This window comes from Filicampus tigris, chromosome 13, assembly GCF_054856515.1.
Source record: "Filicampus tigris isolate MCC_2025a chromosome 13, RoL_Ftig_1.0, whole genome shotgun sequence".
Taxonomy (NCBI): domain Eukaryota; kingdom Metazoa; phylum Chordata; class Actinopteri; order Syngnathiformes; family Syngnathidae; genus Filicampus; species Filicampus tigris.
Genome location: NC_141229.1, coordinates 8479762 through 8503237, shown reverse-complemented (window position 1 = coordinate 8503237; position 23476 = coordinate 8479762). Strand labels below are relative to the sequence as shown.

The 23476-nt window shown below is 41.3% G+C and overlaps 2 protein-coding genes across 4 annotated transcripts in view; one reads left to right on the top strand and one right to left on the bottom strand.

The window, feature by feature from the left end:
* wdr25 (WD repeat domain 25) overlaps positions 1–23476 on the bottom strand; it is a 100122-nt gene that overhangs the window by 13080 nt on the left and 63566 nt on the right. The window lies entirely within an intron of this gene.
* begain (brain-enriched guanylate kinase-associated) overlaps positions 1–23476 on the top strand; it is a 133800-nt gene that overhangs the window by 79250 nt on the left and 31074 nt on the right. Inside the window, exons 6-8 of one of the 3 annotated variants that reach the window (XM_086048901.1) lie at positions 5166–6905; positions 11031–11062; positions 11163–11327. In XM_086048901.1, the coding sequence (XP_085905027.1) occupies positions 5265–6905; positions 11031–11062; positions 11163–11327 (1838 nt within the window). In that variant the 5' untranslated portion in view covers positions 5166–5264. Of the gene's footprint in view, positions 1–5165; positions 6906–10815; positions 10887–11030; positions 11063–11162; positions 11328–23476 lie in introns of those variants that run through there. The other 2 variants (XM_086048902.1, XM_086048903.1) reach the window with 2 other exon arrangements.

The following is a 23476-nucleotide window of genomic DNA, read 5'->3' as shown; positions in this document are numbered from 1 at the left end:
TTTTTTGCCACTAATTATCTGCTTCAATGTCCTCTGTTTGTGTATTTGCATCGCAACACAAATCCCAATCAATATTGTCTTATTATAAGATTACATTTAGTCCTACAAACAGATCTTGGGTGTATTGTGTTGTTTGAAAAATGTCTTGAAACTGATTAAGCGGGCTATGCGCGTAACTGACAAATATTTTTCCTCTCTTTCAATCAAAGCATCAGGAAAGCCCGATTGTCAGTTGGCTCTCAAAGATTAGCAGGGTCGATATTCGTGTGGTGCATGAAGTTCAGCAACAGGTGCAACATGGAAATATCTGTGACGTTGAGATGATTCACCGTTAGTTACTAATCCTCAAGAAGGCTTTTTACGACACCATCGACCCAGGATTTTTTTTTTTTTTTTTCAAAATTCACACGTTTTTAGTTGATAAGCATTAATGTTCAAAATCTTTGCACACAGCATAGTCAGTTAAGCGGCCCTTTGAAAGGTAATCGACCGGGTGGGGTGTCATATAGGCTCCACACATTAAAAAAATATCTATTATTTATTTATTTATTTAAAGTAGTGGATATAGTAAATAGTGGACATAAGAAGTGGAAGGTCTTACGCTGGCCAAGTCAATAACTGGACCTTAACCCAATAGAGCATGCATTTTATCTCCTGAAGGGTGAAACCCCCAGAAACAAAGAAGAACTGAAAGAGGCTGCAGTGAAGGCCTGGAAAAGCATTTCAAAGATAGAGAACAACTACCTGGTGAAGTCAATGGGTCGCAGGCTTGATGCAGTTATTGCAAGTAATATTGAAGGTTATTCATTTTAAATTCATTCAATAATGTCTGTTCCAGTAATTCAAACAAAAGGTGCCCTGTCCTGTTTAGCACATCTAAAACACATTTTGTCTGATATTCATGTTTTGATCTGAAACCCCAAATATCTACAACAAAAACAAAAACATTGACCTTGCTGTTCCGATACTTTTGGAGGGGACTGTAGTTAAGTACCATAAATGTTATGAAAACATGTCTAGGGAGTAGTTAAATAGGATTTTTCTATATTGCAGAATTCACTTATTGCAGGGGGTGGTCTCGAACGATGGAGGTGGGATTACTGTATCCTCTTTCTTCTTCTGTGTATTTTCCAGCAATCTCGATACCCTCTGGCAACAGGCTACCTCTCGCAGGTCATCCTTGGTACTACAACAGATTTTTCTTTTAGGGAGCAGACCTGTGATAGGCGATGAAGATTTTTTACGATGTGGCTATAAGAGCAGTCAGAACACACATGCCTTTTTTCCTAGTCATGTATGAGGTCTCTTATCATTAAAAAATGGTTAAGGTGTTAAAGATCATCATAGGTGTACCTCCACTTAAATAAGACAGCGCAGTTCTCATTGGAAGCTAATAAAGATGAGAAACAAGGAGTCTCTTTCGTCATAGTCACCCGCCTCAGTCTTTTTTTTTTTTTTTTTAATTAACACTTTTGTGCAAGTGTGGAAATGATGCATATTTTTAGCCTCTGCTGTGACATTTACACGCTCACACACATGCATACGCAATTGCACACACTTACATTCATGTAAATTTGGCAAACTCTGTGACAAAGCGTATGAGGCCATTTATAAAGCACTTGTGCCTGCAGGATCAAGTCTGATTAATGGCAGTAATCATTAGCGAGTAGTGTCCCTCTTGACTATCCCTTGAGTCGAGGATGATGGGCTCCAGGTAATTTAAAGGGGATATCCTTAGAGATGTCTGTGGGCGACTTTGATTAACGTGGGGATACACCTCGATGTACCCACGATTTTAACAGGCCTCCAATCACATTCATTGTCTGGGGCAACCAGATGATTGCGATTTAAAGACTGCTGCGGCCTTCGTTCGCCTTTTTAGGCAGTCGTTGCATGACTGAGTTGCCACCTCCCCAACTTGATCCACTATTTAGGTCTTCTTTGATGGAAGTCTCTGGCTCTCATTTAATTTGACAGATTTTATTTTAAGTTCTCTAGGGTAACCTTCCACCCTCCACAAGAGGCGAACCTCAAGGAAGGAGCATCTTTACTCGATGACTAGCCGACCATGACCCAGGAGGTTATGAAAGTCTTGGAGGTTTACTTGGTTACCCGTTCTGACCCCCTATAAAGGGGTCAGGTCAGACCGAGAGAGCCAGTAGTGTACTCTCCTGTACTTGAAAAGGACGTTATGCTTTTTGTCTGGCAAATAATAACCACTGGATGGCGCCGTTGCACATGCAAAAAAATGAAGATGAGAAGGTTGTTCGCATGACTTAGTGTGGACGGGAAAGTGTACACGTGCGTTTGTGTGTGTATAAATGCATGCGTACGTGTCTTTGTCGATTCCAATTACTCATTTGAATACAGACATTTCAATACAAAGCTGTGCAATATTATATCTTGGGTTTTTTTCCCTCTGTGTGAAAATGCAGTACTAAATTTGATGGTGAAAATAAGATACATTGCCTTATTATTATTATTGTTGTTGTTTTTATTATTATTGTTATTATTATTATCATTATTATTATCGCTTTTGGATTAGGATGGAACACTATATGCTTGTGTGCTATCTCTGACGAACGCCTGGACAGGCAAAGGCAACAGATGGATCTGACTCACAGTCATTGTTTCTATGACAACATCAATGTTGACACCATGGAGAGAGCAGTAGTGGGCTCGCCATTGTTGATCATTCAGAAGAGGAGAGGATACTCAAGCGTTATGTAGTAAACCAAATCGTCTTTTCCGGAGCACTAAATGAGGAAAAGATAAATTATGAAGTCTTGAAGGGGAAGTCAACCGAAACATAATTTTTTTCCAGAATGTGTTCTATCCAGGACCACTAGTCTAAACACTGCATTCTGATTAATATGGTGTTTGTGGAATATGAGAAATCCACCCATTTCTAATCCATTTTGGGAGGGTGGCCATTTTGTCTCTTCTGTCGACTGAAGATGACATCAAAGTTGCTCAGGACTCAGATAACGACCAATCATGGCTCAGCTTCAGAAAACAGATGAGCCATGATTGGTCGTATGTGTAGTATTGTAGTACTTATAAAAAGTTGTAATTGTTTCATAGTACTACAACCTACTAGCTGCAGTACCTAGTGGTAGTTGTCATAATTGCAGCAGTTGTTGCAATCGTTGGTAAGGTTTTTGTAGTAGTTATACTGTCATAGACCATGTGTTGATTTGATTCATTGATTTTCTTGCTGAGGTACGTGTTTGACCGCTACTTCCTACATGACAAATAATCAATAATGTCCTATTGCGCTTTCTGCTTTTGCTCACAAAAAGCTTTGAAATGTACAGCAAACATAACAAGCCGTGTTCGCTGCATGCCAGATGCCGAAGCAGATTTCTCTGAAGAGTTTATCAGTCTGCTGCTGGCGGGGATGAAATGAAGCATCTGATCTTTCTGTTGCGGCTGCGTCGGCTTTGGGGAATCGGGATGTACTCACAGGATCTGATGAGTCGGCAGAGATCTTATTAGCAAAGTCAGAGCGTATTATTCCAAGAGCTGGAGGATGCTTGTGTTTCTGCATCTGATTAAACTATTATTATATCTCGTTCAATCAGTTTTGAATGTTTCACAACTGGGGTGCGGCTGCGGCAACAAAACGTGGAGAGACACCACAAAAGATCAGAAATACAAAGATTTTCTTTTCTTTTCTTTTCATACACACGTTTACAAAACATTAGGAACGCTTGCAAGGTGAGGCCCAATATGATAGCTTAATTGTAAATAAAAAAAACAATTTTCTCCGGGCAACACCTTTAGTAGGGGTGTAAATTTCTCACCGTTTTTTGCTGTTAGTGGTTCGTCGCGATCCCCTTTCCCTGCTATTTGCATGGGATTACCGTCCATTTCTTTTATCCTGATTTATGGTACACCAAATGATGCTATGAAGATATTGGAGTGAAAAACAGACTCCATGCAAAGTTTTGCTCTTAACGGTTTTCCGAGAGTCCAGGTGTCTGGAGTCAAAGGCTAGGTTCACACCGCAGGTCTTAATGCTCAAATGGGATTTTTTGAAAAAATCCGATTTTTTTGGTGTAAGCGTTCATATTACGTTATGAACGCGACCTCGGTCTTGTTTGCTGTATGTGTCGTCAATGTGGCCCGCATGCGCAGAAGGAGAGACGACGTCACTCCCGACGTTGTGTTTCGCGGAAGTAAATGTGGTCCAGCGTGTCGGGGCGCTCATACAGTGAAGTGATTAGGTAGGAGGTAGAAATACAGTCCAGTATTTGGGGGAAATGATGAGGAGAGGCTTTTCTCATCACGAGGCGACGCTTTGAGAGCTCATTTTATGGAGACATCACTAACAACGACGTCACGTCATAACCGTGCGTAAAAAATGAATCGATCTGAGCCGTGGCTGAATTACTACGATCGCCATAAATGTTTATTCTTGAAGTGGGATTACATTAAAGTAAAATATAAAGTCAATAGTGTTACTCCAAAAAACTTTGCAGATTCGATCCGCTGTTGACTTGCGGGTCAAAAAAAGGTGCCCAATCCAATGTGCACATTTTGGGCTCCGGATGACGTCAATGTCGGATATATGCGACCTGGCCGTTCAGACCGCGAACGCATTGGAAAAGATCGGATACGTATCCGATCTAGGACCACATATGAAAGCGACCCAGGTCGCGTTTGGAAAAATGGGAATTGAGCCATTCAGACTGTCATAAAAAAATCAGATATAGGTCGCATATGGGCAAAAAAATACGATCTGGGTCGCATTTGCCTGCGGTGTCAACCTAGCCAAAATGTCTGGAAACCAAATGACAACGGTGTTGTCTTAAAAGGGACACACATTAGTAATTGTGATCGCTGCCTTCTCATCACCTAACAGACAAGGCAGCAACCCAACTACTGTGTTTCATCCATCGATTCAGAGCTTGGCCTGGTGCTCCCAAACCAAAAGTCACATGGGAGTGTCGCTCAATATCACTGACCTGAATTTACAGCTGTTTTCCAGTGCCAACCATATCAATACACATTACATTACGGATGACGCCCACAGACGTAGACCGTGTCATGTTAGCTGTTGATCTATAGCGTAAAGGAGAAAAACGATTGGCAGCACATGAAAATAGGTTTGTTGACCTGAAATTGACAATCAGACTCAAACCTCTTTGTGTTGTCATTAGGTAATCCGCTGGACAAGTGAAAGTGTGTCACACTGCAAGAGCCCTGCATTGGACAATTAGGACTGGCAGTTGTCGAAACGCTGCGCTGCCAAGCCTGACATGGTTCACTTGTGTGTCTCCATATCAGATGATGGTGTCAGACTGGAGTCCATAAGAAAAATATCACCCAAGCTGGCGAGAAGAAGGCCAAAAAAGACGAACATGACGACTTTGGAACGGCAACCAAGATCCAGAACGGCGTCGACTCGACAGGATCGCGGCTCTTGTTCTTCCACGGCATCATGCCCCGTTTTCTCTGGCTCGTATAGCGACCACGAAGAGGACCCTCCGCTGCGTCGTCAGTCGTCTCCGCTAATTAAAGGCTCTCTCTCAAGTCTCCGCAACACCACCAAACCAAGCCGCGCAAGACACTCTTCCAGCATCCACGGTTCGGTCACTTCCCTGCAAGGATCGTTACCAAGCCAGCAAGGATCCCTTCCAAACTTTAGCTTCTCTTTACCAAGACTGAAAGGATCACTCTCACGGTTGAGGAGGCGTTCACTGAGCAGCCTAGAAAACTCCAGCCCAGGTCCAAGTGAGCGGAGTGCCAGTCCCAGTCTACAAAGCGGCATTGGGAGCTCCAGCGACGATGACGGAAGTTGGGACACTAACAGCTGGAGCTCAGGAGCTACCTGCCTGCTTCGGACAACTTCAAGGCAAGGTAGCACAGATAAATCAGAGCAATCAGATGGAATACTTTGCATCACTGACCAGGCATCCACTAGTGCAGCGGTGGAGCCTGAAATTATTTACCAAAATCTAATCTTTACGCGTCCCACCCCGAAAACGGAAATTCAAGTTCATTTGGAGAAGACCAACACAATGCAGAAGGCGGATACAGTTACCCAAAGCGCTAACTCATCGTGTCCAAACAAGGATTTGGTAGTCTCAAATCTTCAGGACGAAAAGAAGAAAGAGGACAAGCGCAAGTTCTCACAGTTCCTCAACGAGGTGACAGGCAGGGTGCTGAAATCGAACAACAGCCCTTCACAAAAACAAACCACCTTGCGACACCGCTACCCATCCCCTCCGCCGGCACCGTCGAGCCAATCTCAACCCCCGCTGCCGTCGTTTCATTCGACCCCGGCAAACCTCCCAGCGCCTACCGGCTTGCGGTGCAGCCCTGCCAGCTCCCACCTCCAAACCATCAATGAAAACGATTCAAAGGATATCCCAAGCTCCATCCACCAGTGGAGCAAGACGTTACCCAGTTGTAAGGTCTTAGAACCTGCAGACGTGTTGAGGAAAATGAAAGGGGGAAGTCCCTCCTGCCGAGAGCCCGGCATGGAGCTTTGTACAAAGATACAGTCGCAGGCCTCCACTGGGAGGCTTTATCTTGAGACGGACATTGACAGAGTGAGGCAACTTGATGAACTCATGGCTAATGGTACCCTGATAAAAGAGAGGAATGAGAAGCACCTAGAAAAGGCGCTCGAGAGAGGCAGAGAGAGAGAGGATAGGAGTCCCTGGGAGAGAAATGGAGCCTCGGCGCCTGAGAAAATAAAAGAAGCGGATCAAGGCAGGGAACATTTGTGGGAAAAAGAAAGGCAAGTGATGGAAAAGGAGAAGGAAGTCATGTGCGATGAGCCGAAGTGGGCCTCAAGTAGAAGGAGCAACCCGTGTCCCATCTTCAATTGGCCCGAGGGTTTCCCAAGAATGTCCTACAGGTCCATCTCACTGCCCAGGGCAGTTAATATCACGGTGAGTAGTTCAAACTTTGTCCACACGTCCATCCAAAAAGGGATCAGACATATTCTGCCTTGTCATTTTTTTCTTATTAAATCTGATACCTTAAAAGGAGTTGGAATGAAGCATTTTGAAGAAACCACGATGAGGCAAAACACTAGCAATCAATTGTACATGATGTACTGTCCAGCTTCTTCCCGTATTCCAGAAACATGCATGTTAGCAAATAGCTTCATTGAAGACTGCTCTAAATTATCCGTAAGGTGTAAAGTAAATGTGAGTGCGAATGGTCGTTTGTCTATTAACTCATTCACTGCCATTGACGTATTTATTTTCTCTTTTCGCGGTCCAGCCATTCAATCCCAGGAATTCATTTACATTTTTTTCACATTGTTTCAAACGTTAGGGTAAAAGAGGTTTAAAAAATGTCTGGCAGCGAATGAGTTAACTACATTTGACTGGCGACTACTTCAGGTGTCACCACCGTATGAGTATAACGCCATCATATACGACAGACAAATTATTGTGAAAACCTAACAACTAATCAAATTTCCCTATAAATCACTCAAGTCCATCCTCAATGATTAACGCCCCGGCCTGTATATGAAATAGCTCTGCTTATTCCCACTCCAGACCTGAGAGGATAAGTCACCATTACAAAAAGGTTTTAGCCACTCTTGTGAAAAAAGAGATTTAAACAATCACAGTATTTGGAATGTTTACCGTAATCCCCTAAAATAATGTATTAGATATATCGGTCCATTTTCTTTACTGCTTACTTTGTTCAGAGTCACTCACAGTATTTATGATTTCAACTATCAAAACAGGCAATTCTAAACATTTTTAAGGTGGGAGGGGAGGGAGGGGTCAAAAACTTTCAGATCCCAGTTCAGATCCCTCACGAATAGCGGAGGTATTCCTGCAGTTTGGATGTCCTGTAGCACCAGACAGACTGTTTGGGGGAATTCACACTTTTCGATTGAGGTGGCATGTGTGTGTCGTGGGACGTGTTGGTCATCTCTACTACAGCTACCACAGCACTAAGCACACACATGGCAATGTTTTTTTCCTAGTCATGTGTTGTGTCTCACATTTTATAAATCAGTTAAAATGTTGAAAATCAGTGTGGTGTTTCAGTGTTTATTTCAGTCAGCATAGGCACATTGTCTCTATCACACAACAACCGACATCAAATAAATGTGCGTGTGCTCGGCAATGGTGAAATCTCAGCAGACTTGTGATCCAACCCCTCGAACTCTGTGTAGTAACATGAGTGGAGAAAGTGTCCTATTTTACACTGATCTTTCACTAAAAGATTTCTTCAGTTTGAAGCATTTTTATATTATCCTACCATATATATATATATATTTTTTTTTTTTTTTTTTTTACACACTTTGTTTCTCTGCCCGGCCGATTGACATTCATATGCAAGGTTGTTTGTGAAAGGGCCACGGTAGAGGTCTAATTTTAATTCCCATTTAAATGCATTAGCGTTTTTTTGCTAGCCTCCGAGCTTTCCACCAATACACAGATGAACAATCAGGGACAAGTGGCACGCAATATTAAAAATACATTCGACCTTTGCCGCAAATTCGCCTCAAGCTTGAAGTTGTATTTAGAGACAAAGAAATAAGGTGCCTGTGTGGAAGTAGACCATCTTTCCCATTTTTTTTTTTTTTTTTGTTCAGGCGCAGAAATAATGCTCAATGCTATGGCCTCTCACATTCATTTGGTCGTACTCAGAGCTGGGCACTTGACCCTTTTTTGTCAGTCCGTCCTCCGTCCGTTCCCTGTGTACCCTCTTATTCATAAAAATTATCGCTCCCCCGCCCCGCCCCCACCCGGCCCCGTACATCCTCGTCCTTTTAAAATCCTTCCGTCCGTGCATTCCGACGGTCCGCTATTTAAAAAGGACCGTTATCTTATTTTTATTTTTTCTCAAATTTTGCCTATCGTTGCCATTTTAGGTTAATTTTAAGGTGAAGGAGTATAATATAATTGTTTGGTAAGTCAAGGAAGATTACTTTTTTTCATTTCCTAAAAGAAGTGATTTTGGAGATACGAGGATTCCGCCCGACTGCGACGATATGTAGCTTGTCGTTGACTAGTTACTATTTACTCACCGCGGTGTTTTGCGAGTAAATCAAGCTGCATAAATAAGCCAGAACTGGCAAATACAATACACGTTCTTGTGAATTTGAAAAACGACTTAAAATGGTGGCCCCCAAAAGTGAGTCCACAAAGGCCAATGCAATGTTTCAAATGTATTTTTTAGAATACATACTTAGTAAATTGAAGTTAACAGCAGCTGATAAAGAAAATATGCAAATTTAAATGCATCCACTCATTTTGCTTGAGGGTTTGTATCTTAAAGTGACCCACAGCACAAATAAATGGAAGCATTTGGCATTTTTTCGCTAAATTAACTTCCTGATTGTCCGCATCCACGAGCTACACATCGTGATTCGTCATTTATGCCTTCCAGGAATGCTGATCCTCTCCCTTCATCCACCCTACACACTCACACAGACACACCCAAACCCACACACACACACACGAGGAAGGACACTGGGACGGAAAGAATGGATTAGCGAGCGTAGCCCCATTCAGCCGGTGTATGACTCATCCTGTTGTGGTTGTGACGTCCATACGGCGCCTTGTCGCACCTCTCTCACACTCTCTCTCTCACACACATACACAGACACTCACAAGCACAGTATAGTGCATCACCACTCTATAGTATATTGTGAGCTGTAAATAATCCTATAAATTCTGAGGATAAGTGCAAGATCTGACACATATAAAAACGAAGAGATCCTCCTGACCTTCTTGTGATGAAGATCATAAAATTCTAGAAGGTTTGATGGCGGATGTGTTAGTAAAAGCTGGACATTTATTTTGGACCTTGGCTGCCTGTGTCGGTTTTGACAGGGTGATAAGTTATGGTTCTGCACTAAAAACTAAAGCTAGCGTACAATAAAGTTCAGCAGGTTTACGCCCATTCATACAAAACCAACAAACTCAATACATTTTGTATTGCTGTGGAGGTATTATTGGCTTTTTGTGCTCAAAATCTATTTTGAAGGGACAAATTTCATTGCTCTACGACGACTTTTGTCGTGTTAGCTAATGCATTTAAATACAGAAATACTTAACGCAGTGGGACCTCGATTCAACGGTTTCCAGATTCAACAGACAGAAAATAGTTATAACGCACTTTTGTACAACAGTTGTTAAAGTCCTTTAGTTCCACAATTGGCCGTTGTTGTTTCCAGACGTCGGGGCACAATCAACAAACAGAGACTTGTGCATCTATTTCTGTGTTTTCCCGCCGTTGTCACATACAGTAAAACTACAGCAGGCTAACAGGCATGCTAACAGGCATGCCAACATGGCGGTCATATTGGCAGGGGCAACTGTTATAGGTAATGGAGAGCGTGGACATTAGCTTAGCATCGCCAGAGACTCCAAATGAGTGTAATGTTGACCTTTTTCACATTTGTGCCATTTGTTTACAGGAGCAAACTCTTGTCATGTGGTGCATGTACACATCTTTTGAACGTGCCATTTTTGGTATAGTATAAAGTTGTTTTTTTGTCAAGGCCTTCTCTAATGGCATCCAATCATAACGCGAAGAAAAAAAAGGGAACATGCGAACATTTGTGGCTAATGATACTTATATCAGTAAAAGTATTCGATTTTTACCATTATTGAAAAAACTATATAAATGACCCATAAATATATTTTTAAAATTCGATGCTCTCCATATTGCAGATTTGCGGGTGGGTCTGGAACGTATCCCCCGTGATAAACGGGGATTCACTGCACTTCTATTATGTATTATTAAAAGCTGTTCTACCCGAGTCTGCCTCCCACCCTCGGGTTCTTCTCCCATTCTGCAGCGCGCAGCATTTTCCTTTTCCTATGCTGCTCATCTGTTATTTCGCGCGCCGCTGCCGTTGCTGCTGTCGTTGTCTTCACCGGTGACACGGTCAGGTGAGGGATAATGGATGTGTTTGTTTGACGGGACATGAGAGCTCGTTAAACGCCACACGAGAGGAGCTCCTGCACATAAATCTGCCTGACAAATAAATCTAATCACTCGCCCCGCCCATCCTCTTCTTCCTCTCTTCCCACCAGGATTGTGATGGAGAGACGCAACGTGACATGAGGTTAGACACTTTCACTCCTCCTCCCCTCCTGGTAGTGTCACCAACCACCTCCAAGCCCTCTTCTTCTTCTTCTTCATCTTCTTCTTCTCTTCATCATTAGCCCTCCCCTTCTCGGCGTATACCTCCTCCTCCCTCCAGTTCCCATTCAATCCTCACTTACACTCCGTGTGCATGCCCAGCGAGTCTTCAGTCACAATGAGAGGAAATGCATGCGACTCTGGAGGGATCCACATGCGGCCAAAATGAGGCGGAAGGCGTTTAGACGGTAAGACGGGGAGGCGTAATAAGTGCATGCCCGGCTTTTTTTTTCTCACCGGTGGGAATGCTGGTTGCAGCAGTTGTGACCATGTGTTGCATGACTGTCTATTCACCGGTGTATATGTGTGACCAATGGGAATTTTGTCATCTGTTCAGCTGTCAACTGATTCTGCTTCTTTTGCTCACTTGATTGAGATTTCATTTGGATTGGGTTGCTTTTATCTAACGGTTGCACAGACCCCAATGAACTCCCCGTGGCTTCGCTACATTGCGCCGCAAAAAAAAATAGGCAATTAAGAGAGAAGAAGTTGAACTCCAACAAGGCAATTAATACATTGTTATTGTCCTGCTTGATTGGAGAAGAACACATTCGAATATCGATTAGAAGAGGGCGGGTTGGGGGAAAGGAGGGGGTGGGGTTGAGGATCATTAAGTATTCCTGAGCGTGTTGCCTGCAGGTGTGTGTCATAGCATCGTCATGACACGTTGAAGTTAATTGCTTTAACCTCCAGCTGGTGAGCGAGAAACATCCGTTGCGGAGATGTGAGGCTTTAAAAAAAAATAATAATAATAAAAAAAAAAAAAATTTAAAAAAAGCAAATAAACTTCATGCTCTGCTTGCATTCAAGGTAGAAAAACTTGTATGCTCACTATCACCTATTAAGTACAATGGGGCCTCTGAACTCAACGTAATCCGATTTGCTCAGATTTAGAAGCAATTTACCCACAGGAAATAATGGAAATTCAATTAATCTATCATCTAGGGTCAAACTATCATAAAACCTTTGTAAAATGTAAAGCATCGCTTGAAGTGACATTTTTGCATTCCGAACTACCTAAAAAAAAAAGTTCATCACTGTCATTATTTACCATGAAAACCAAAAAAGTAAAAATGCCTTTTGAATGACAAATGATGAAGGTAAAAATTGGCAGTACACTCTCTGTGTAAAAGAAATTAAGCACTGTTAATCCAGTATATCTAATTTGCAGTACAATTTTTAACATTTTTAACAGTCATACAATATAAAAATTAGGGCCTGACATCGGCCCAAATAATCAGACATAATTGTTTTTACCTTTATGTACTCAAAACATTTACACAAGTAAGACTGGTCTCATTATTTACTACACATAAATCTATATGATAGACGTATACAGTATACTGTATAATGAAATTTGTTGATAAGGTCATTCTATGGACCTGTCATTCAAAACAAAGTAAATCTTAACTTTTACAAGCAATGCTTGATTGGGAAATACAAGCTGTGCAAGTAATTGACTGGAATGTCACTATTTTACTCAAAACCCAAAGTCATGTTTTGTTTTAAAAATCAATCAATCAATCCATCAATCAATAATATTAATAATAATCATCATAATCATAATCATAATAAAATCAAAAACATATCATGCATGATGTTGTTTTAATGTTGTAATTAATCTGCCATTTAATCGGTAATCTGTATTTTATCCTGCCAAAAATTGTAAAATATCAGTCAGGCGGACCCTAGTAAAAACAACCACTTATTACCACAAACAAAAAAACAAGAAAATACTCAAAGTAGCTTCAACAACGAAAACAAAATGCAAAAAGAAGTTATAATGTTAATAATGTTAAAAACAATAACTCATGCTATCTTAAAGGGAGAGTTAGCATCCCCCCCAAATACAGTTTTTATCATATTTGTTAAAAAAGTAATTGACTTGACAGTAGTATGAGGAACACGATCCATATTTAAAAAAACAAAACAAAAAAAAAGTCGCCTGTGAATCCATTTTGTGCCTCTAGTTAAATAGTAAAATAAACCACCGTGGCAGAGGAAAATCAACCAGAGAAAGACGACGGGACTTATTTATCTGGCACACGCCTGAGGCCTCCCCAAAAATAAAACTTCAAACAGATCACATTCAGTATTGTCCCATTACAAATAAGGTGCTGTTCTGTAGTAAGAGGGTCAAAGGTCACCGTAAGGCAGATAATATTGATCAGCTACTACTGTCTAGTCATAAATACTGAACAAATATGAAAAAAGTGATTTCTTGTGAAAATGGCAAACTTCCCTTTTAACTTTGATAAGTAATAACACACATTGAGCTGATGAAGCTTTAATTGCATTCACTTTACAGAACCTCTTGTGTTCCTTTTTCTTCTTCCCTTAACAATACGTGTGGAAAAAAAACAATAATAACTGCTGAGAAAAAAAACGTGCAGGGTTCATCCTTTGATTCTCGCTGATCTGATGTCTTGTGGCATCTGCTGACTCAATTTTAAAGGGAACCCCAGAAATTTGGTACAAATTGTACAACCTTTGAGGAATTTGATTTTGGCGGTTCCTCTGTTTCAAGCGTTTTAATACAGTATTATTATTATTATTATTATTATTTATTTATTTATTTTGACGTTACGTCACCACACCGAGGCTAAATAAACACAATGAGCCGTTCAGTTGTTGTATGTAAAACCTTTGAGGAAATGCTGGACTAATCTGTTGGCTGAACACTGGATGGTATTGAAGGCTGTCCAAACAAACGTCTGGCAGCCGCGGCAAAAACAACAACATGCTGCGAGGCTCTCCTCCCTCCTCGCTTCCCTCAAATGATTCTTGTCATGGATAATAAAGCAAAGCTTATCACCGGGGGCCGTTTTGCAGCTCACTTGTAGGCCGAAGCCAGATCGATGGCAACTAAATTGAGATCATCTCATGTCGAGAAAACATGCCGAAGTCCAGGTTGCGTTGTCAGTCTAAGCAACACAAACCGCTCAGGAGAAAAGTTGTGTTATTCGGAGTTTTTGCAAGGTTTTGAAGCTCGGCTTTTCCGTTTTCAAAAGGCAATTGTCAGCTTCACGATCACGACCAGGACTCGAACGATACAACAAAGTTAAGATTTGATTTCTATATCTGACCCGCTGTTCGGAACATTATTTGATTTTTCATGAATTAATTCGTATAATAAATATAATATTACTGTAAATACAGTATAGTTTAATATAATAGTCTGTGCCTGTGTTTTCTTCAGGCCCCCACTTAGTGTAATTCAGATTGAGTTTCAGGATGATGATATCGTTGTAGGTGCATTAACATGATCGACGTGACGTTGGGAAAGTTTGTTCAGCACTTAATACTATTCTAGTCTTGGTTTTGTTGAGCATGATTATTAATATCTTGTGTGGTAAATTTGTAAATTTGAGGCTTGCTGAAAAAACGTGTCTTCAATTTAGGAATACGTTTTTTCATTAACTTATAATAATAATAATAATAATCAGCATACTCATGGCCACATCTCATATTGTCGCTGTCATGTGAAAAAAAGATCTAAAATTTTTTCAATTTTCTTATTTTTACGTGGATGCTGTTTCTGCGTTACAGACATTGCATTAATGTGAAAATTGAAAAAAAAAAAAAATCAAAAATTGGACATAAGTGTTTTTCACAGGACAGCGACAATATACACACTCGCCGATGTCACATGCCATCCCACAAGGCCCCGCCTCTTAAAGGCACACACCTATCGTATAGACAGTACAATACTGTGCATTCAGTGTTTTCTATAGATGTCATGTAGTTCTTTCCTGGTTCCTTCCACGGCCCTAAAGACATGGAACCTGCCCTTGTTTTGAACGTGGCTGTGAATGGTTGACCATCGCGATAGCCCCTTTCACACAACTTCCGTAAAACTGGCAGATCAGAGGCGGAACAGAGAAGGCACGTATCAGCCTTTGCCTTTCACGCGGAACCCATCCAAGCGAGACATGGCTGTCTGTGTTCATGTTCACACGGTAACGAGGCCTCCCGCAAACAGATAATGTGCAAAGACATCTGCTGGGACTTATAAATTGCTTTTAACAAAACAAGGTAGGAGAAGTGAGAAATACTCCAGTTGTTGTCTTTCCACTGTCATAAAGCTGTCGTCCGCCTCTGGTACTACCTCGGAAACTCAGAGATTGGGTATGTTTCAAACTGGTCATGGACACAGGAATGAGGTGGGGGGAAAAAAAACTGCCTTTCACGGCAGTGGAAAACAGGGTTGTAATTGCCGTGGGATCTTCATCATAGTTTTTGCTTCATTTTAGTTTTGTTTTTTTATTATTTTAATTTTTTTTTATATATATACTGTAATTTGGTGTATTTATTGTAAGCAAAAAAAAAAAACATCATGGGAACTATTGTGTAGTAAGATCTAAAAAATATTTTCTAAACATTTTAAAAACAACCATCCAAAAATCAAATACAGGTACTGTAAAACACTTCAAAGTACAATAAGTGCAGTGCATAATACAGCTTCAAAAGTTTGAAGCAACCAAACAAAAGGGAGAAAAAGCCGATTCAATTCAATTAAAAGCTCGCCATCAGCCGTTAGGAAACATCGCAGCACAGTTGTCTCATCTTTGGCCCGTCCTCCAAGCTTGGCATTTAACATCTACAAGCAGATGCTGTGCGAGCCCGCAGCGGTTTACCTCCACCGCCAACCAGCCTGTCCAATTACATCCGCGTCGAGACACTGAAGATTATCAAAGGTTTACGCAGAAGCCATCGGTGAGTGGCGGACGGTTGACGCGCGCTCTGGAGCGTAGTCAAGAAGCCGCCTTTGCGTCGTCGTCTCCTGAAAGTCCGAAAGCGCTCCTTGTGGCCGCCCACCCCGCCACAGAATACCGGTATGTTCTATGCAAGCCCACTAGTTGAAACAAGGCATTCTGATAAATATTGCGTTTGAGAAATAAGAGTTAATCCACCCTTTTGCAGCCGTCTCCGGTTGGCGGCCATTTTGTCAATTCTGTCGACTGAAAATGACATCACAACGAGTCAGGGCTCAGGTAACGACCAATCACGGCTGACCTGTTTTCTGAAGCTGAGCCGTGATTGGTCGCTACCTGGGCCCTGAGTAATTGTGATGTCATTTTTGGTTGACAGAAATGACAAAATGGCCGGCCATGAGATGGCTAAAAATGGGTGGATTTTGCTGCTTACCTCATATTCCACAAACGCAAAATCAATCAGAATGCCGTGTTTCAACTAGTGGGCCTGCTGGGAACATATTCTGGAAAAAAACATATGTTTGGGTTGATTTCCCCACCTCGTTATGTTACCAAGATCACATTGCAAAGAAAGCAACCATCGACGCTACACAAGAATGCAATATGTCATACACACCAGAGATGTTGATTATTAAATGTATTTTACTATGCAGATCAGAGTTAGAATGGTTTCGGATTTTTGATTATGCTTTTATTTCATTTTGCCTTTTGTTTTTTAAATGAAGTTACTTTTAAGTTAGTTTGTAGAGCACGTTTGTTAGTTTTTATTATGTTTTTTTTTTTTTTTTTCGAAAATGCTTCGTTTTATTTTAGTTTCTATTAGTTTTAGTATTCTTTTTTTTTTTTTTTCTTCAATATATACCCCAAAGCGTCTGCAGTAATTTCACTGGATAAAATTGATCTCAAACATCAAAGTTGGGCTGGATTCACAGAACGGATTGCCCAACTATATTTTACATCTGATTAATTCATCCATTTTCACTCCACATAAGTGTTGAACCAGCCTGCAAATTACACCGATTCAACCGCATGTAGACACTTTGGGGGGATATTGCACATCAATCGCACCCATTTCACAATAGCAGATAGTCTGCCACACCCCAGAGGCCCATTGTGTTATGTTCCAACCTGTGGGGACACAATTTCCCTCAAAACCCCCTCCGGTGGCGTCCTACACATGGCGGACTTCCAGATTGTCAGTATGTGCTGTGATGATAAAAAAAAAAAAAGAAAGAAAGAAAAGACAGACAGCCTGAAGGCGAAGACAGCAGGATGCCTGTCCTAAGACTGTACATGTAACACTTTATCTTGGCTGGACTCGATAGTTACAACATAAGTTGAGTCGTGACTGCCGGTGGGACTCGGCAAACAAAAACACGATATCGCCAGGTCACTGGAATCGGTATCGGCTGATCTCATTCATGGATGATTGGAATCGGAACACCCCAAATCAAAATGCAACACAGAAAATTCACAGATGTAATTAATGCTCATAAATCAGGCACCACTGCATATTCACTGCAAAACTATTGTACTTCTTTAAATTTTAGTTGGTGAAAAAAAAATATGCCCATAATAGCAATTATGGTAAAAGATTTTCCAAAAATGACAGAATGTCAAAATGCTGAGTCAGTTGGAATGGCCACTTCAATCGGAATACAACGACAACAAGAATTTTGGAAATCGGACGATGGGTTCCGCAGATATTTACTTTTTTTGTTAGAAAAAACGGGGGAATGTTTGTGTGTGATATCGCCCACAGAAAATCGAGTAAAAAAAAAAAAAAAAAACACCTTCAAATTAGAAGTAGTGAAACGGTTTAACTCGGGGAACCCCCTTCGCTTATTGGCTGACAAGTTTCAGTTAAAAAATATCCACCAACTTCCCACACGTCAACGGGTCAAAATTAACTGTGATATTTCAAACTTGCCCTAAAAAGGTCATGTACTTCAGCAGTCAATAATTCTTTCCGTGAATTTATTTGTAATGGAGTATTTTAAGGGCATTTGAAATGCTCATTCCATGTTTTTGAGAAAATTCCACAAAGATGGTGGAATGAACACTGTTGTTGTACCAAACCGCAATTACACTTTTAACCACCATTTGGGAATCCTTGCCTTCGCCTCCGCAGTTGTTGTTTTTTTTTTTCTTCTATTTTTTTGTGTGTGCAATTCCGCCTAACAAACAAATGCAATGAAAACACCCGTGAGATAAAAACAAGCAAGCGTATCAGCCGTTTTATTGGTGAACCCCAAATGATTCCTTTCGAAAAATGAACGCGCACGGGAAGCTTTCCCCACAGCGCCTCCCAATATATGTTCCGATCAAATGCTCCAAATTGACAGAGCGTTCGGCGCTTTCCTCTTAATCTCGTCACGCGCCCTCTCTCGGTTCCCATCCGCCCGAATCAAAAGTGCGCCGCTTTTTCCCGATGTGCTGTTTAAGGGCTCAAGGATATATATGAAGGAGTGGAGGGAGTTTTATGAGTCAGCGGGGGAGGCTCTTCATTATCTGTTAATTTATTCCCAGGAGATTTTTTTTTGTTGCGTTGGTAAACTGCACAGCAGTGACACGCCTGAAACGGAATTCAAACGCATTAGCTGCCGGGGCCCCGCAAACACGGGCACAACATCCAAGTTAAACAAAGTATAACATGTCGGGTCTCTATAGAGATTCGTAGATAATGAGCATCATGCATGTTTCAAGAGTAGCCTGTTGAAGGTTAGGCTTCGTTTGATATGCAGATTGAAATGAAAGATCACTTGCAGCCGTCGGCTTCAGGCTGCGAATCGTATATTCATTATTTCACCAGGCGGCAAAATCCACCGAGCCTCCTTATTGTGGTCGCCTTTATTGCAGTCAACTCGCCGGGGACTTTTGCGTTACTGCAGTGTTGCATCAGAGCAAACCTACAAGTTTGGACTGGGAAGGAGAGCAGAGAGAGGGAAAGGTCCATTTTGGTGTATAAACTACTTGTTTGCGGGAGTGACGGTGTGTTCCGCGCTTGGAAATGTAATCTTTTTGAAATTGCAACCTGGATTTCAGCTGCGAGCAGAAATGAACGGCCGCATGACTACCGGGGGTTATGCGAATGTTGGGAAGTGTGCCGTACAGAGTACCCGTGAAAGAAATTGGAGTGCTGTTATTGGCTGTGCTCAGTCTGTGTACTTATATGCATTTAATTCTCAGGAGGGATTTTCATCACACATAGGACCATGCGGGGTTGAGTTATTTGACTTTTGCACTGTATGGTCCAAGTCATCCACCTTTGCTGCCATGCTCCATCCGCTTGCTTTGACAAAATCTCAAAATTATCGCAATTCAGGTTTGCTTATACATCATTCGAATTTGGTTGTAGTCCGACAAAATCTGTTGCAGAAGTTCACTTTTAAAGGACCCCTGCAAATTGCTTTAGTCTAAATTCGAACATCAAAAATTTCACTTTCAACCAAAATGGCAGACTTCCTGAGACTTTTCAAGCACGGGTTCTTGAGATCTTTTTTGTGGGTCCGCTCTTGATAGACATGCCCACAAAAAGTCTTGAATGCAAGGTGAAATTGGCTTCAGCGGCGGAATTTCCAAACCCAACTTTAGAGTTTAATGTGATATCTTCACCCTTTAAAAATAACCGCCTAAATAATTTTTTCACTTTTTCAGAAAACACGAAAAATGGAACCACATTTTGCTTTATCTTATATGTATTTCATTTCAGGCGTAGAATTGAAGAATCTGTTTAACTAAGGATGCAACCAATTTGAGCAGAGGTGGCCAACATCCTGAGGAGATGTTTAAGGCAAATATGTCAAAATAGTCAAAGTCAAAATATGACTTTGGCCATTATATTAAGAGGCTGACGATATGCAAGTTAGCAAGCTTTGGCGCCATGCTCCGCCCACATGCTTCAAATGTTTGACATTTTAGTGCCACTCATGGTTTAAATTTGGTTGCAATCACACAAAATCTGTTGGACAAGTTTTCTTTTATAATCATCGTTGCCAATGGAAAATAAAATAAATCTACATTGGCTGCTTCAAACCACAACGGTAGTCTTTTTGTGTATTTTGAGGCATGGGTTCTCGAGACCTTTTTGTGGGTCTACTCATAATAGATATGCCCACCAAATTTCATTTTGTTGAGGTAAACGGCCTTTGGGAGCTGAATTTTCAAATATTTCAGGGGGGGGGCGACTGAAGAAAATTCTTCTTTTTTTTTTTTTTTTTTAATTGATGATACGCTACCATACGCTGCAATAAGACTGACCCGACTTGTGCATTTTTCAAAATGCGATCGGTCATTGGGCTGATACTTTGCTTTGATTTGCGAGAGCAAACTTGAGATCCGAGCACTGTATGGTGGCTCACTTCACAATAAGCAAGTTTGGCAACTTATGAACAGTTACTCATAAAAGAGACTCCAATGCCACTGCCAGTTTTGGTTTACTGTCAAACTAAACTATTGTGCCAAAACCTCCTATGTCCCACTTTTCACAATTTTTCACAAATCACTCAACTATGTGTCAGTCCACACGTGTGGGTGTTATTTTTACAAACTATTGACCAATCTAAAGTGTTGAAAATTGCGGTGGCCAAAGCTGGCACACCAGAAGGAGCAACAGAATGAACTGGATTGCAGCATTAAATCACGATGCATAAACTGTTTAATTCTTTACATTCTGACGAATGAAGCTATTACTTGATGTTTGAATAAAATATTATAACGTGCTATTTCTCCTTTTTGGTTGCGGGAAGCCCCAAATGCTGCAACATCAAGATTTACTGCTTGCAGCGGACGTGGCACCTGTGGCCACGCGAGCTGGCTGTTGACATAATGGTCACGGCTAACGCGGCAGCCCCATTAATGTTTAAATGGTCATTTGGTCACGGCAGAGCAGCACATCTTGCTCGCCTCCCCTCAGCTCATTACAAGTAAATCAACCTGCGGCCGGCCGGTGCAAAGGCTCGGTCTTGTGTGTCAAAAGACGGATGCCAGTGGGTTCAAAATTGCATTATTATTTTTTTCATTCCTGATTTCAGTTCGTCCGGAGGCCGGCGATGATGGGAAGTAACTAAAGTAAAAACAAATGGCTCCAACACGTGGGAAAAATGTGTTATGGGGCAACGAATGCAAGTTTGAACTTTTCGGCTTTGATTCCAAAAGGTGTGTTTGCCGCAAACATACAGCTCAACACCAAAAGCACACGTGAAGCATGGAAACATCATGCTGTTTTTCTTCAGCTGGATCTGGAGCCTTAGTCAAGGTGGAGTGAATTCTGAACAGTTCCAAAGAGTAGTCGATGTTTGCACAAAACTTTCAGGTTTCGGCTAGAAAACAAAAAATGTCAGGGAAAGCCTACTGGAACATCTGAACTTTTGAGGGGGTTCATCAGAGGCACTTTAAATGGTGGCATGTGTGTGCTGACTCCCTTGCTAATTGTGTTTCATTGTTATTGTTTAATTCTGAACATTGCCACACTCAAGTTATAAGAGGGTGTGTACACTTGTGCGACAACATTATTTCAGTTGTTTATTTTTACTTTTCATCCCAGAATTTTTTCTTTTTTTGTTTAAATCAACGGAGTTGTGCAGATTAAAGATCAAAATGATGGCGAAAAAAGTTTACAAAACATCACAAAAACCTGGCATTTAAAACAGTAGGTGTGTAGACTTTTTATATACATTGTCCAGGTCGGGTGTATTCTTTCAGTAGTTATCGTTAGCTACTTTAGCATTTTTTTTGTTAGTCAGTTCATAAGAAAACTTTTTTTGTATAAATAAAAGAGGGAAGCTAGTTTGTGTGCAGAAAAGTTGTTTTCATTATGCTAAGATATCAATATAAGTATTGCATATAATTCACAGTAAAAAAAAAATATATATATATCTCGTCGCGGTCCTGTGAAAACCACGTCCATTTTTTTCAATTTATATATATATATATATATATATATATATATATATATATATATATATATATATATATATATATATATATATATATACAGTACACACACTTTTGAACATAAGTGCATTTCAAAGTTTGTACTTTAATCTGTACTTCTAATTAAGTACAGAGGTGTGTACTTTTTACCACCTCTGGAGGCAGGATCTTAATTACTGATGAGTTGCTACGGGAGGTATTACAAGCTAGGAAGCAGATTACCGTCCAACGTGCAGGAAAAACAAGCAGCTCGCGCCATGTGTGTGGATTGTCTCACTCGCGTTTGTACTCGCTTGTGCGTACTTGTCGTCTTAATGTGCTCAATAATTGAGGAGGGGGGCGCGCGTCTGATTTACATACTGCGCCGCGGCATCCTATCAGGACTTTGGAGAGGACTTAAGACTTGTTCCTCGGCGTGTTTACCTCGCCAAACAGCACCTGAGGTAGCAAGCTGTCGTTTATCCCCCCGGGAGATGATACACACCGCAGGGAGTTGTGCGTTTAGTGTGTGCGGCCACACTTGTTTTGCGATTCAGCAACTATTTGTGTCGTCGCGCTGGCTCTGCCTCTGGGCCCACGCAGATAAGAAAAGCCATATAGCAAGCGTACGAGCAGCGCTTCCAGAAACCGCCATTGTTTCCCCAGCCGGTGTCGGAGCAAGATTAAAAATAATAATTCGCGGAGCCATTAAGCAAAAAGCGACAGGCCAGAAAAATGTGCAACTTCGATTTGGCGTGGAAGCGCAACCACGCCACTCTGCGGGAGCAGATAAAAGTAGTGCTGCAGGCGACGCCGGTTTGCATTTATGCCTTTATGATTACTTTGCTGCTTAAGAGAAGATGTGGAAATGTCTAGCAGGGAATTTTCAGGAAAGCAAAATATTTTCCACTCCTTACAGTCAAGTGAAAGGTTGAAACGGTACAAATATTAGGGCCCGACATCGGCTGGCCGATTATATTGGCCGATATTTGGCCTTTTCAAAATAATAATAAACGGCCAGATTACACGCCAATGTAATCTTACTTTCTAATCAAACAGTTCAGAAAGGGTGGGCAGGAAATGTTTTTGGGTGTAAATGACATTTTCTCTATCCTCTGCCCTTTAAGATGCAATGTTTGTAAGTATATGCGTGATGATAAGATTTATATTCATGTTTACATGCAGCACATTTTGTTGGACAGTCGTAAGGTTAGGAGAACACTGACATTTTCTTGCCCCCCCCCCACCCCCTTCAAAAAAGTAACAATGTTACAGCTCAAATGTGTAACGCTACCAAACCAAATCCCCACGCAGACATAAAAAGAAGTCTAAGCCGTTGTCAGAGGCAGATTACAAATCAAAATTCGCGGCGCCATTAAGGAAAGGCGACAGGCCGAAACATGTTGTATTTGTCGTCCCAGCACAACGGCGCCGCTCTGCAAGAGAAGATAAGCGTTAGGCCCCAGGCAATGTCTGTTTGTATTTATGCTTTTGGGCTGACCTGGCTGACTAGATGTAGTTAGTGCTGTATATCAGGGATAGGAAACTGGCGGCCTGTGGGCAACATTCGGCCGCCGCCCTGACTCCCTGAGTCAGATTAATAGATTAACAGATTAAATTGATTCATGAATTAATACATGAAGCTACTGTGATGTGCATGGGTTCAATCAAAAACAGACATATTTTGCACATTTTTAAAGTGGCGTTTT